We start from the raw sequence: 13,793 nt of genomic DNA on the forward strand, positions 1-13,793 counted from the left end.
ACTCTGTCAATCTTTCCCAATTTTTTTCCTTTCGCGCGATTTCTCGTCTCTGCTTGCTCTTTACAGCTTCATTTTCTTCTTAGCAATCTTCCTATTGTCCCACTTTAGTTTGACCTTCTTCCTTTTCTCTCTCAGCTCGCACTAGCTGTCTATTTCTTCTTTTCCAGTGTTTCTCAAGCTTTTGCCAATGCCAAGACCCCATCTTGAAAATTAAAAATCCCCACAAACCTCAAGTGAGAACTCTGAGCAGGAGAGGAAGACATGCGAAAGCAAGGGGGCTGATCCTGTGAAAGTGATGACATTTCTGTTAGAATGGAAACGCAACTACTATCAGAGCTCCATGTGGACCTTGCGCCTCTGAGCTCACGACCCCTAAAGTTTCAGCTCACAATCCCCTTGTGGTACCGACGCCAAGTTTAGGGGAAACCTGTTTTCCACAGAGAGAGATTCTGCAGAATTAGGGGACAGGGCATTGGCAAATCCCAGCTTTGAAACAACCGGTGACAGGGCAGCCTTTGTATTTTACAGGTATTTTTAATCAAACTGTTCAGAGATGTTATTGATTCTGAGGGACAGGATTTACATATATTTGGAAAGTAAAGGACTGATTAGGAATAGTCAACATAGCTTTGTGCGTGGGAAATCGTGTCTCACTAACTTGATTGAGTTTTTTGAAGTGACGAAGAGGATTGAAGGCAGAGCTGTCTATATGGACAGCAGTAAGGGGTTTAGCAAGGTTCTGCATGGTAGCCTGGTTTCCAAGGTTAGATCACATGGAATACAGGGAGAACTAGCCATTTGGATACAGAACTGTCTCGAAGGTAGAAGACAAAGGGTGGTGGTGGAAGGTTGCTTTTCAGACTGCAGGCCTGTAACCAGCACTATGCCACAAGGATCAGTGCTAGGTCCGCTGCTTTTTGCCATTCATGTAAATGATTTTATGTGAATATTTGAAGGAGTGATTGGTAAGTTTGCAGATGACACCAAAGTTGGTGGTGTAGTGGACAATGAAGGTTACCTCGAGTATAATGGGATCTTGATCAGATGGGTAGGTGGGTCAAGAAGTGGCAGATGGAATTTAATTTAGATAAATGTAAGGTGCTGCATTTTGGTTGGGCAAATCAGGGTAGGACTTATACACTTAATGGTAAGGTCCTGGGGCGTGTTGCCAAACAAAGAGACCTTGGGGTACAGGTTTATAGTTCTTTGACAGCAGGGTCACACGTAGAGACAATGAAGAGGGCATTTGGTAAACTTGCCTTTATTGGTCAGTGCATTGAGTATAGGAGTTGAGAGGTCATGTTGTGGCTATACAGGACATTGGCTAGGCCACTTCTCGAATATTGCATTCAATTCTGGTCTCCCTGCATTAGGAAAGATGCTATGAAACTTGAAAGCGTTCAGAAAAGATTTACAAGGATGTGTTGGCAGGATTGGAGTGTTTGAGCTACAGGGAGAGGCTGAATAGGCTAGGGCTGTTTTCCCTGGAGTGTCAGAGGCTGAGGGGTAATTTTTGTAGAGGTTTATAAAATCATGAGGGGGTATGGATAGGGTGAGTAGTCAGGTCTTTTCCCCAGGGTAAGGGAGCCCAAAACTAGAGAGCACAGCTTTAAGGTGAGAGGGGAACTATTTAAAAGGGACTTAAGGGGCAATGTTTTCACACAGAGGGTGGTATGTGTATGGTAAGAGCTGCCAGATGAAGTGGTGGAGGTGGGTACAATTACAACATTTAAAAGGCAGCTGGATGGGTATATGAATAGGAAGGGTTTCGAGGGAAATGTCAGAATGCTGGCAAAGGGGACTAGATTAATTTAGAATATTCAATCAGCATGGATGAGTTGAACCAAATGGTCTCTTTCTGTGCTGTACATCTCTATGACCCAATGACTCTGCACATCTCTGGAGCAGGTGGGATTTGAGTCCGGGCCTCCAGGCTCAGATGTAGGAACATGACACTACACCATGAGACCCCCTTGTATTTTCTAATCCGTGTTTAACTTTCATCGAGTTGATTGATAAATCCTGGAGCACATATTAACATGTTTCATTATAGTTGCCCTACTAGACTTATGTTAAAAATATGTAGCTTATAGAAAACAAGCAGTTATAATTTTAATATTATCTGCCAGCATTTGGAATGAGTGTAATCACATTTTCCCCCACAGATGGAGTTTGTGATTTGTAAACTCTTAATAAAATACTTAACTAGGCTTCAACATTTCATTGAATTGCAAACGATAGTTCCCTTTTTCACTACCCTCAAATGTTAGGAAACATGACTTCGAGTTTGATGGTCCTCCATTTCTTGACTCCAGTCACCATTGTTCACACATAATACTGGAGAGTGAATATCTGTGAGTATTCAATGCTGGCTGTTGCTTACATACTGTTGTGATCCAGTAACTCGGAACAGGCCAGCGATCAAACCCAAAACTAACCTGGTCTGGATAATTCAATAGTCAGCTACACATTACATGTATCCAATAGGAAAATGAGGATGTTCTATTCAGAGAGTGGATCATTGATCTGAAGACTTAACTCTACTTGTCTCTCATCGATGTTGCCTGACCTGTTGAATGTTCCCAGCATTTTCTCTTGTTATGCAATGCATCAAGACATTTTCAAACTTGTTCTTGAGGGAAAAATAACTCCTTGTTCCACAAGCTGCAGAAAATAATAAGTCCTCAAAAAAAAAACTAGCATTGGCCAGGAATGGTGTACTCTTCCTGCTTTTCAGCTGGCACTCTGCGTAGTAAGCTTCTTTTGTTTTCTTCCTGGATACTGGCTTATATTGTTTTTATTTTATGTTCTTGGAAGAGCTTACAAAATACTCTGAATTTTTGTGATGAGAAGGATCTGTGCAGAAAGTCTTCCGATGCCTTGAAATAATTCATTTGATTGGATCCTATAGAAGTAACAATAGCACAGAAATCTATTACTGACATTGAAGTGATGTTAAAGTGTACTTGATATTCATAACACAGCTCTGTGGAACTAAGCACTCTCGCTATCACAGTTATTTCCTTCAGCCCTCAGCATGCTTCCTTCAATTCAGGTCTCTTAAGCAAACCCTGTTTTAATCATTCCACCACTTCAGCCATACCTTCAGTTGCCTAAGCCTCCAACTCTGGAATTCTCTGCGTCTCTACCTGTTTTTTAAGACTCCTCTTGAAATTTACTTCTTTGACCAAGCATTTCAGTGTGATTTGGACAAGTTGGGTAAGCGAGCAAATGTATGGTAGGTGAAGTATAATGTGGATAAAATGAGGTTATTCACTTTGGAAAAAACAGCAAGGTAGATTACTATCTGAATGGGGGTAGTTTGGGAGGTGCAATGAGACCTCAGTACATCAGTCACTGAAAGTAAGCATTGTGGGGTGCAGCAGGCAGTGAAGGAAGCAGATCCTACGTCGGCAAGAGGATTCAACTGCTGGAGCAGGGATATTTTGCTGCAGTTATACAGAGCCTTGATGAGAACACACCTGGAGAAATGTGTGCAGTTTTAGTCTCTTTATCTGAGGAAAGATGCTCTGGCTATAGAGGGAGTGGAATGAAGCTTTGCCAGACTGATTCTTGATTTGGTAAGCCTGACATATGAAGAGACAGTGGGTCAGTTAGGACTATATTCACTTGAGTTTACAAAAATGAGGAGGCATCTCATAGAAATCTATAAAATTCGAACAGGACCAGGCAGGGTTAACACAGGAAGGATGTTCCGATGACCAGGGAGCCTAGAACTGGGTGTCACAGACTAAGGATACAGATACATTTAGGACTGAGATGTGGAGAAATTTATTCACAGAGAGTGGTGAGCCTGTGGAATTTTCTGCCACAGAAAACAGTTGAGCTCAAAGTATTGAATGTTTTCAAGAAAGAGTTAGATCTAGTTCTTGAGACTAAAGGGATCAAAGGGTATGGGGAGAAAGCGGGAACAATGTGCTGAGTTGGATGATCAGCCATGATCATATTGAATGACGAAGCAGGCATCAATGGCTGAATGGTCACCCAGTCTACGCTTCGTTTCCCCAATGTAGAGGAGATCACATTGCGAGCAGCGAATGCAGTAGACTAGATTGTGTGAAGTGCAGGTAAAGCACTGCTTCACCTGGAAGGTATGTTTGGGCCCTTGGATACTGGGGAGGGAGGAGGTAGGTGGGCAGGTGTTGCACCTTTGGCGGTTACAGGGGAAAGTACCGTGGGGCTGTGGGGGTGGGGGAGGATTGTGTTGGGGGTAAAGGAAGAGTGGACAACGGTGTCCCGGATGGATCAGTCCCTGTGGAAGGCGGACAAGGGAGGGGAGGGGAGTATGTGTTTGGTGGTGGCATCCTGCTAGAGGTGGCGGAAATGGCGTTTGATGATCTTCTGGATGCGGATGCTGGTGGGATGTTAGGTAAGGACCAGGGAACCCTATCAATCAGTGTTGTGAGAGGGCAGAAAGGGGGTGAGGGCAGAAGTGCGGGAGATGTGTTGGAATCGGTTGAGGGCCCTGTCAACTATGGTGCTGGGGAATCTTCGGTTGAGGAAGAATATTTCAGAGACGCCCTTGTCGAAGTTGGCCTCATCGGAACATATGCAATGGAGACAGAGGAACTTAGAGAATAGATTGCAGTCTTTACAGGAAACAGGGTGTGAGGATGTACAGTCCAGGTAGCTGTGGGAGTCGGTAGGTTTATAGTGGATATTAGTGGCCAGTCTATCCCCAGAAATGGAAGGGAGGAGTCGGAGATAGACTAGCTGAAAGTGAGGGCATGGTGAAAATTGGAAGCAAAATCAATTAACTTTTCCAATTCTGGGTGAGAGAGGGAAGCAGCACCGATGATACCATATATGTATTGGAGAAAGAGTTGTGGGTGGGGGCTTGAATAGGACTGGAACAAGGAATGTTCCACGTACCCCATGAAGAGACAGGCATAACTGGGGCTCATGCTGGTACCCATGGTCACCCCTCTGAGCTGAAGTAAATAAGACGAGTTAAAAGAGAAGTTGTTGAGGCTGAGGACAAGCTTGACCAAGCAGAGGAGAGTGGTGGTGGATGGGAACAGTTCAGGCCTTTGCTCCAGGAAGAAGGCTAGAGTCCACAGACCATCCTGGTGGGAGGTGGACGTGTAAAGGGAGCATAACATTGGTCTTGGAACATGCATGGACCTAACCTCATCACTACTGTTCTTTTTTATTCCCCATCCATTTTTATGTCTGTTGGAGAATAATTGAGTTTATTGCTATGATTGTCAACAACTCCATTACTATTGTATCATGTGACTACAAAATGATAGAAAATGAGGTAGGTGGCTTCGGTCAGTCACATCTAGCAGTTCCTATTTTCGTATGACTCTAGTTCAGTGTAAGTTAACAATATCAGTCATAGAGGCCATAGCGTGGCTTGTATGAGGAACTCAACAGGACTCCAACTGGTGCAATCAAGAGTGATCCTTTTTGCTTTTTCAAGGGTAGGACAGCAAAAAGTGACCTTTCTTACTCATGCGTTCATGACTCAAAGTTTGTATCTTAAAGCACCTTTCGTAACCTCAGCACACGCGAAGGCACTTTTCAAATAAATAACTTTCCAAATGTGCAACAGCCAACATGCTCACAGTAACTGAATAATGAGCAGATCATTTTGTTTAGGTGACAAAGGGGAAATCTTAGCCAGGACACTACATGCTACATGATCTTTTACACCCACCTGGGCAAGCAGATAGTGCCTCATCTGACCCCCTCCCCACCCGAATTCCCAATGTCAAGTTTTGATCAGCACAAAAATTAATGTGCAATAACTCATTTATAACCCATTGTAAATTTCGAGCCCGGTGACAGAAATGGCTGGTGAGGACAAATGTGCTGCATTTCATTGTGATATTTATTGTTCTGAGTTTCATTTCATCGCTGTCCAAGTCATCAACTGATTTCAAAATCAGCTCAATCTGTGAACACTCAGCGAATGTAATCAAGCAATTATTTACAGCCTTTACCACAAAAGTCACAACAGAGATATTGCAATCTCTTTTCGAAAGCAAAAAGATTGCCGCAATATATATACTCCAATTTTATTGAGAGTAAATATTAGTTTTACCTTAGAGCATCCACTTTCATTTTTCAATCAATGTTTGCAAATCGTTTGGTGAAGAAAGATGAGATAAACTTATTCTGGGACTCACCAAGTTTGTGTCAATCGTTGTCGATATCCAATATTTCATTCAAGTCATCAAGGTCACCCTCGGCTAATTTTGCTGTAACACCTTCTTCCAGTTCGTCTGTGTTCCCCAATGTTGTGGTCCCATACTCACTAAAACAAAACCTCATTGTGTTTTAGCAGACTTAAAATAAGCAGATGAGGATATTTTCAAAGCAAATCAATACACTGTTGGCTCAGATTTTGCACTGAGAATAAGTGGGAAGTTGTTAGCACTTGCTGTGTGACATTCATTCATGGGATGTGTGCGTTGCTGGCTGGACCAGCATTTGTTGATCATCCCTAATCGCCCCCTTGATCTGAATGACTGGCTAGAGCCATTTCAGGAGTCAGTTAAGAGTCAACCGTGTTGCTGTGGGTCTGGAGTCATATGTAGGTCAGACCAGGTAAGAATGGCAGATTTCTTTCTCTAAAGGACATTTGTGAACCAGATAGGTTTTTACAGCAATCCATACAGTTGCAATTGGACCAGATATTTAATGCTTTCAGATTTCACCATCTGCCATGGTGGGATTTAAGCCCATGTCTCCAGCCCAGTGACACTGCCATTGCTCAACTGCGTGCCCATTGCACAATGCTCAGCTCCTTTTGTTGGGACACTGAAGCAGCTTACGTTCATGTGCAACAAGACCTGGATATTATCCAGGCTTGGGCTGAAACTAGGTAAGTAAAATTCACACCACGCAAGTGCCAGACGATGACAATTTCACACGAGAAAATCTAACCGTTGCCCCTTGACATTCAATGTCATTGCCATCACTGAATCCCTCACTCATTAACATCCTGGGGTTTAAAAGATAAAACATAAAGTTACCATAGTCTTACCAGACGGTACAGCTATTCCCTCATTGGGGAGTGACGACTGATGGTGGTTTAACCCGAGGATCACCACAACTCAGGTGAAGGAGAGGTTGTGAAGGACAGTCCTCCATGGTAACCTCAGCTGGTGTGAGAATTGAACGCATACTGCTGGCATCACTTTGCCTTGCTAATCAGCCATCCAGCCAACTCAGCACAACCTTCGTTGCCATGGGAGTTGCTGAATGGAGTGCTGAAGGCGAGGGTTGACAATTGAAGGTGTAAATGGTGGGGAGGCAACGGCCTAGTGGTATTATCACTGGACTGTTAATCCAGAGACCCGCATAACGTTCTGGGGACCTGGGTTCGAATCCCCCCCACGGCAGATGGTGGAATTTGAATTCAATAAAATATCTGGCTTTAGGAATCTAATGATGACTGTGAATCCATTGTCGTTTGTCGGAAAAACCCATCTGGTTCACTCATGTCCTTTAGGGAAAGAAACTGCTATCCTTACCTGGTCTGGCCTACATGTGACTCCAGACCCAAGGCAATGTGGTTGACTCTTGTCTGCCCTCTGGGCAATAAGTGCTGCCTGGCCAGCAATACCTTCATCCTGTGAATGAATAAAGAAAAAAAAATGGATGATGCTTAATTTGATTAACTTTGGCAATGATAATATTTTGAAGAGATCACTGTGCATCTCAAATATTTTTCAATGAATGAAATCATTTTAGTTTGAATTTTCATCAGTGTAGAAACTAGGAAATGCAGTCACTAATTCCTGCTCAGCAATCTTTCAGGAAAGGTGATAACGACCAAATAATTCTTTTCTTGGTGTTGCCGAGTGTGGGTTAGATGTTGTCCAAGACACTTCAAATAACTTCCTGCTCTTCTTCAAAATACTGCCATAAGAACTGTTACACCTACCCAAAGTGTCAGCCAAAGGGACCTCAGTTTAATATCTTACGTGAAGGATAACTCCACAATGTGACAGTGGCTCTGTACTACGTTGGAGTGTCAGTCTTGATTTTGTGTTCAAGCCCTGAAGTACAACTAGATTTACTGGAAAGTGTTCCCTGTGTTATCATCCCTGCAGAATTTAATGCAAGCCAGATCAGATAATGCAACCAAGTCAGAGTGAAGCTTGGCTCAATAGATTGAAAGTTTTTGTATCTGTTTTCATTTGGTTACCGTAGGGATTAGTCACTTAAACATATTCACATGGGCTGCAAATGTTCTTTAACAAAAGAACGTAAGTTTATTACACAAAAGATAAAAGAACTAACAGTACTAAATATAGATGTATTTCAGACCGTTTACAAAGATCATAAAATAAACAGCAAAACAAAGTTTCAACCTGTTTCCAAACGGTATCCTTTACGGATACTCAATCCCAGAGATATATCACTCCTATCTCAACTCTTCAATTTCTTACTTAACTGACTCTTCCTGGGACTTCTGAGTTTTAAGACTTATTTCCAGTTCTGACAACTTGAAAACTTATACGCAAACTCTCACAGCTCGGAGACTTCACAAACTAAAACCTTCAGCTAGCGTGATTGTTCATGTCAACTGAAAACATGATTCTTCCGTTACGGGCAACTTTTGACTGAAATCAAAGTAAAGCTAGTCACCCAAGGTCGGTTTTCTCTGTCTGTCATAAGCTCAGTAATACAAACATCCCATCCCCAGTAGCACAACAAATTTTGTGCCAGACACTTAACTAAATGGTACGTTTGCTCAGAAATTATGTATCTAGGTCACTGTTCCAAATGACACTCTGACCTTTTTTTTTTAAAACTGTTATCATGAAAGAGCAAATCTATGAGTCCTCAAGGATTGTGTCCTTCTGGACAGTTAATGCTAAAACATTAATGCTGAACTTTTACAATCCCTACACAAGAAAGCTAATCAGTGATGGCTGCTTTTCATTCCTAGGACATCGACCTACAAGGTTGTCCGATTATTGGATAAACGATTAAGCACAGCACTGTGCACAATGTTCATTTAAAGCACATCTTTTCTTCATGCCCAAGATGTGGACAATGCTGACAAGGCATTTCTTTGCCCATTCCCAGTTGCCCTCGAGAAGGATCTGTTGAGTCAGCCTTTTGAACCACTTTAGACCATGTGAATGACAGCTCGACATATCAATTTTGAGACAATTGCTTGGTGATCTCAGAGGGCAGGTAAATCAGATGGGGTTTTAATGACTTTTTATTTCAGATTCGTTTCATTAACTGTGCTGGGATTTGAACTCATGTTTCTGGATCATTTGTCTAAGCTCCCAATTACTCATCGAGTAACATAACCGTTATACTAGCACAACCTCAAACAACAGTTAAGCAGTGCTTTTATGAGTTTAGACAGCCAACAAGCACTCTGCCATTCCAAAACTGATTGCTGAGTGTATTTTCCTTAAGCAGCCACAGCTTCCATGCACTTCCCAATGGACAATACAATCTCGATTAACACAAATTAATTAGACTCAGGTGTGAAGCTGGATCTCCTCACCAAAACACCACGGCATTGCAGGAGTCCATGGGACCAAACAATAGCTTAAAAGAAAGTCACAGCTGCAGGAGTGAAGAAATTTTTCTAAAAAAGGAACAGGTAAACTGTCAGCTACAGTCCAACTGACACATGAACCTTGGCTACTTAAAACTTTACTATATTTTCTGGGATCATCCTATAATTTTCCAACCTTTTTTTCCTGCATCCCATTCATTAGCTTTCCAGGATGCCATTTGTTCTGTATTTCATCAGGCACCAACTGGGAGACTGCTGGGTGCCACCCATTTTTCGCTGCCTAAATATCTTTGGTGTCTGCACAGTCATGAGGTGTTTTTTGTAAGAGTTAATCCTCATCACTGTTGTATGAGTTCTCTGGGAATGTGCTGCAACTTTCATTTTTCTTTGTAGGGTTCATCAGGGCCTGCTCAGTCTGGTGCAGTAGAGAACAACCACTCGGTGGTCTTAACAAGAATAGGCTCTTAAATAAGATGTTATTCATTACATCTTGGCAACAATGCACAAGTTACATTAATAAGATAAACATTGTTACAGAGACATTTAAGAAGACAAAGATTGATAACGGTTACTCATTTGAGATGCTGAGCTATCCTCCTCTCCAAGTCCACATGATATCACCTTGAGCATTAACCCTTTCAGCAGCTTTATAGACAGCATAAGATCTGACCAGTTCTAACTCTGATTAAGTCTAGAATGTTGTTCGGGAGCTCGGGAGTTGAGACTCAGGTGGGAGTCGAGACTCAGGTGAGAGTCGAGCAGAACTGGCCCGGGATAGAAATTCGTGAAGTGTGTGGAAAGTACCAGAAGATCAAACTATGTCTCTGGTCCTGAATCCCGGTCAACAGGAGCAAAGGGGTATGAAAGGTAATAAGAAGGGTAACAATAAGAAGGGAAAATTAATACTAAAGCTGTAGATGTCAGTGTACCTGCTAAGTGACTGCATCCCAACCGTTTCCATTGAATGCTCCTTTGTGCAGCTCTCCCTTTGCTTCTCATCTTCTCGTGGTCCCATCAGGGAATGAGGTGAGATCTTCACATTCTCCTCCTCATTCAGTCCTGCATGACCATTACTGTCCTCTGTAAAACAAGAAAATGTGGCAGACTTCTACCAATCGACATTTTTTTAACTCCTTGAATCATTCACAGGACTCCTCCCTATTTAGTGCAAGAAAATCACTAACACCAGGTCCATTAATTAACCATTAAACGACACTTGTAACTTTGAATTAGTTGTAGATGGAGAGGATTCAAGAAATTGATCCCTTACCAATAATCAATGGGATAATGACTAGGACTCTTGCAGAATGGAAATGCATTGAATTGGGCCACTATTCCACCGGGTCTCCCACTAGAAATGAATAACCAGTTGCAATATGAACAAAAGATACAGCTCTTTACTCAGCAAGGCTCAGCAGCTCCCTCTACACAGAAATACAGGGAGCCAGTGACTGAATTAAATTCCACACTGACCAGCCATATTGCCAAGTGCAAAAGCCTAGAACATACCTCAAGGTACCCAACACTGAGGCGAACAAGGGTCAAAGGGGAAGGTAGTGTTAGAGACAGAAGCAAAATCAGGCTGCGTGGTGTCTCTCATTTCCTGCCGCACAGCAGATGATTGCCCACCATTGCCAGAGGTATCATGGCAGCCCTTCACAAAATGATCAAGGGTCATGAGTGATGCATCTGTTGTGCCAGAATGCTTTGTGAGTGAGGTGACCCAATGGTATTCAATGAGTTATTGCTAATACTAGTTTCTCAGTGCTTGTAGCCTCTGTGCATGATGGTGTAGAGCTCTGGCTGTATAATCAATGTATAAATAAGATCTAGGTCAGTACTTACTTTGTACTTTGACATCCCTCATTGTTCACTTTTCTTGCTTAAACTTTAACTGGCTCACTGAGCTTCCTGCTTATCCTAATTACACCCTTTAATAATTTATTTGTGAAACGGTTGCCAAGAAATATTTCAATACAGTTGTTCAATAACTAAACGTCTTTGACGTCTACCATTAAAAAAAACTGCTTAAAAAAAATGAAGGGAAAGTTTTCAGTCTTGCACTTATCAGAATTGAACCACAAGAATAATAAAACTTTAGGAAGAAAGCAATAATAGAACACGTGAAGAAGTTGCTGATAATTGGATTATGGTTGGCATAGAGCAGGAGCAGGTAACCATCAACAAACAGGGCAGGTTGAATCTGATTGGGCAGAGCATCGCCATGGAGACACAGCAGGAATTGGCTTTGTCTGTATCTGTAATGTTTTATTCAATGAGAAAGGTGATATCCTGCAGCTTGCAAAGAATGGCTCCCTTTGTGTAAATAAATGAAACTTGCAGCAGGCACAAATGAACCACACTGCGGGCACAATTAATTATCCTAAATTGATTTCCACTGTCATTCTTCGCACAGTCAGAATTATTTAGTACATGTTGTCCATCAGCAGAATCACAGATAATGTTGTACACTACGTTCTACGTTTGCAAAGCATGGTTTGGTTAAGAACGCAGCTCTCTGCGGACAGTCCAAGGGGAGTATCGTTTGGTACAGTAAGCCAGTCATTAATAGATTACATGATAACATAGTTACAGAGAGTGAGAGGAGTCAGTCAGTCCAGTCTTATGAATGCAGGGCTATGGCTCTTGTGGCTGCCTGCATAGGCACAGGGAGATGGACAACTCTAAGAAGAAACACATCGTCAAGCTTAGCAGAGCAAGAAGGACAAAATAATTAAAGAAAGAAAGACTTGCATTTATACAGCAGCTTTCACAAACTCAGCATGTCCCAAAACATGATACAGCCAATTAAATAGTTTTCGAGTGTATTGTGTACTATTGTGATGTCAAAAACAGGGCTGCCAACATCTGCACAGCAAGATCCCAGGCAGCAGCATTATAATGATCAAAGTGATAGTCATTGATGGTTAAATATTGGCCAGGACTCTGGGGAGAAGTCTCCCGTCCCATACAATAACACCTTGAGAGAGCAAATGAAGACCCAGTTTAACACTGTATCTAAACAGGGGCATCTCCAACAAGACAGCATTCCCTCAGAATTGCACTGAATTGTCAGCCTAGATTGTGCATTCACAAGTCTTTGGAATGGGCCTTGAGCTCACTTACTTCTGACCCAGGTGGCAGCGCTACCCTGAGCCATGGTGTTGTCAATTTCTGAAGATGAGGGTGATACTAAGCTTCAGGTTTAACATCGGTCATTGCAGGAGGAAAACCAGATTAAGGTAGATAAGGAATGTTATGTTATGGGGCTTTAGGAAAGAGTGAGTTAGAACAGGATGATCATTTGAGCAGATTAAGGAGGAATGCAGATAGGAGCCCATTTTGCACGTTGTATGAACTGCTTACCAATTTTCAGCCTCCTTTTTAGAGATGATGGTTTGAATTGTGGTTGTACTGGAGTCAGTGCACTCTGGTCACTGCTGCTTGTGGATACAGTGTCATCATCTCTACAATCCAACAAAGACCTTCTGTACAAAATCAGTGGAAGCCACTCCTCTCCACTCTCTGCTGCCATCTGATCTGTTACAAACCTCTCCAGGTAATTGTACCTGAGCAGAAAATGAAAGCGATTGAATGGTTGAAAGCACTGAAGAGATGTGTAAAAGAGGGGTAAAAAACACACTTTCATGTCACAGAGACTGCATCTGAAGCCTCTACTTAAAATCCATTAATTGACACAGTTCAAAAGAGTTTGCAGCGACAGATGGACCTTGGTGGGGGTTCAGGCAGTAAGACTGTCAGGAGTGTGATGGAATACTCCCCACTTGCCTGGATTGGTGCAGCTGTAAAATTTTGAAGAGCAGCCCACTTGATTGGGACCACATCCACAAACATTTACTCCACCACCGACACTCAGCAGCAGCAGTGTATACAAGATGCACTGCAAAAATTCATTAAGACTCCATAGACAGCAGCTTTCTAACCTATGAGCTCTACTATTTAGAAGGATTAGGACAGCTGATACATGTAACTCCACCGCCTGCACGTTTCTCTCCAAGCCATTCACCACCCTAACTTGGAAATACATTGCTGTTCCTTCAGAGTCACATGGTTCAAACATTGGAATTCCCTCCCTAAGGGCATGGGTCTATCTACAGCAGGTGACTGCCGCGGTTCAAGAAGGCAGCTTACCACCAGCTTCTCAATGGCAACTAGGGATGGGCAATAAATGCTGGTCCAGCTGGTAATGGCTCTTTCAATGAATAAATTGAAAAAGAAAAGACATATCGAGTAAGTATCCTGCAAAGTACAT

General features: G+C 42.4%; 1 protein-coding gene across 1 annotated transcript in view; it reads right to left on the bottom strand.

The window, feature by feature from the left end:
• Positions 1–1,833: 1,833 nt before the first annotated feature.
• The window catches only part of si:ch211-269e2.1 (cohesin subunit SA-2), a 126,015-nt gene continuing 114,055 nt past the window's right edge, over positions 1,834–13,793 (bottom strand). Inside the window, exons 23-26 of the mRNA XM_048597887.1 lie at positions 12,887–13,089; positions 10,450–10,600; positions 6,156–6,283; positions 1,834–2,905 (exon numbers count right to left, since the gene is read on the bottom strand). Of these exons, the coding sequence (XP_048453844.1) occupies positions 6,166–6,283; positions 10,450–10,600; positions 12,887–13,089 (472 nt within the window). The 3' untranslated portion in view covers positions 1,834–2,905; positions 6,156–6,165. The remainder of the gene's footprint in view (positions 2,906–6,155; positions 6,284–10,449; positions 10,601–12,886; positions 13,090–13,793) is intronic.

Source organism: Rhincodon typus, chromosome 6 (genome assembly GCF_021869965.1).
Source record: "Rhincodon typus isolate 14 chromosome 6, sRhiTyp1.1, whole genome shotgun sequence".
NCBI classification, from domain to species: domain Eukaryota; kingdom Metazoa; phylum Chordata; class Chondrichthyes; order Orectolobiformes; family Rhincodontidae; genus Rhincodon; species Rhincodon typus.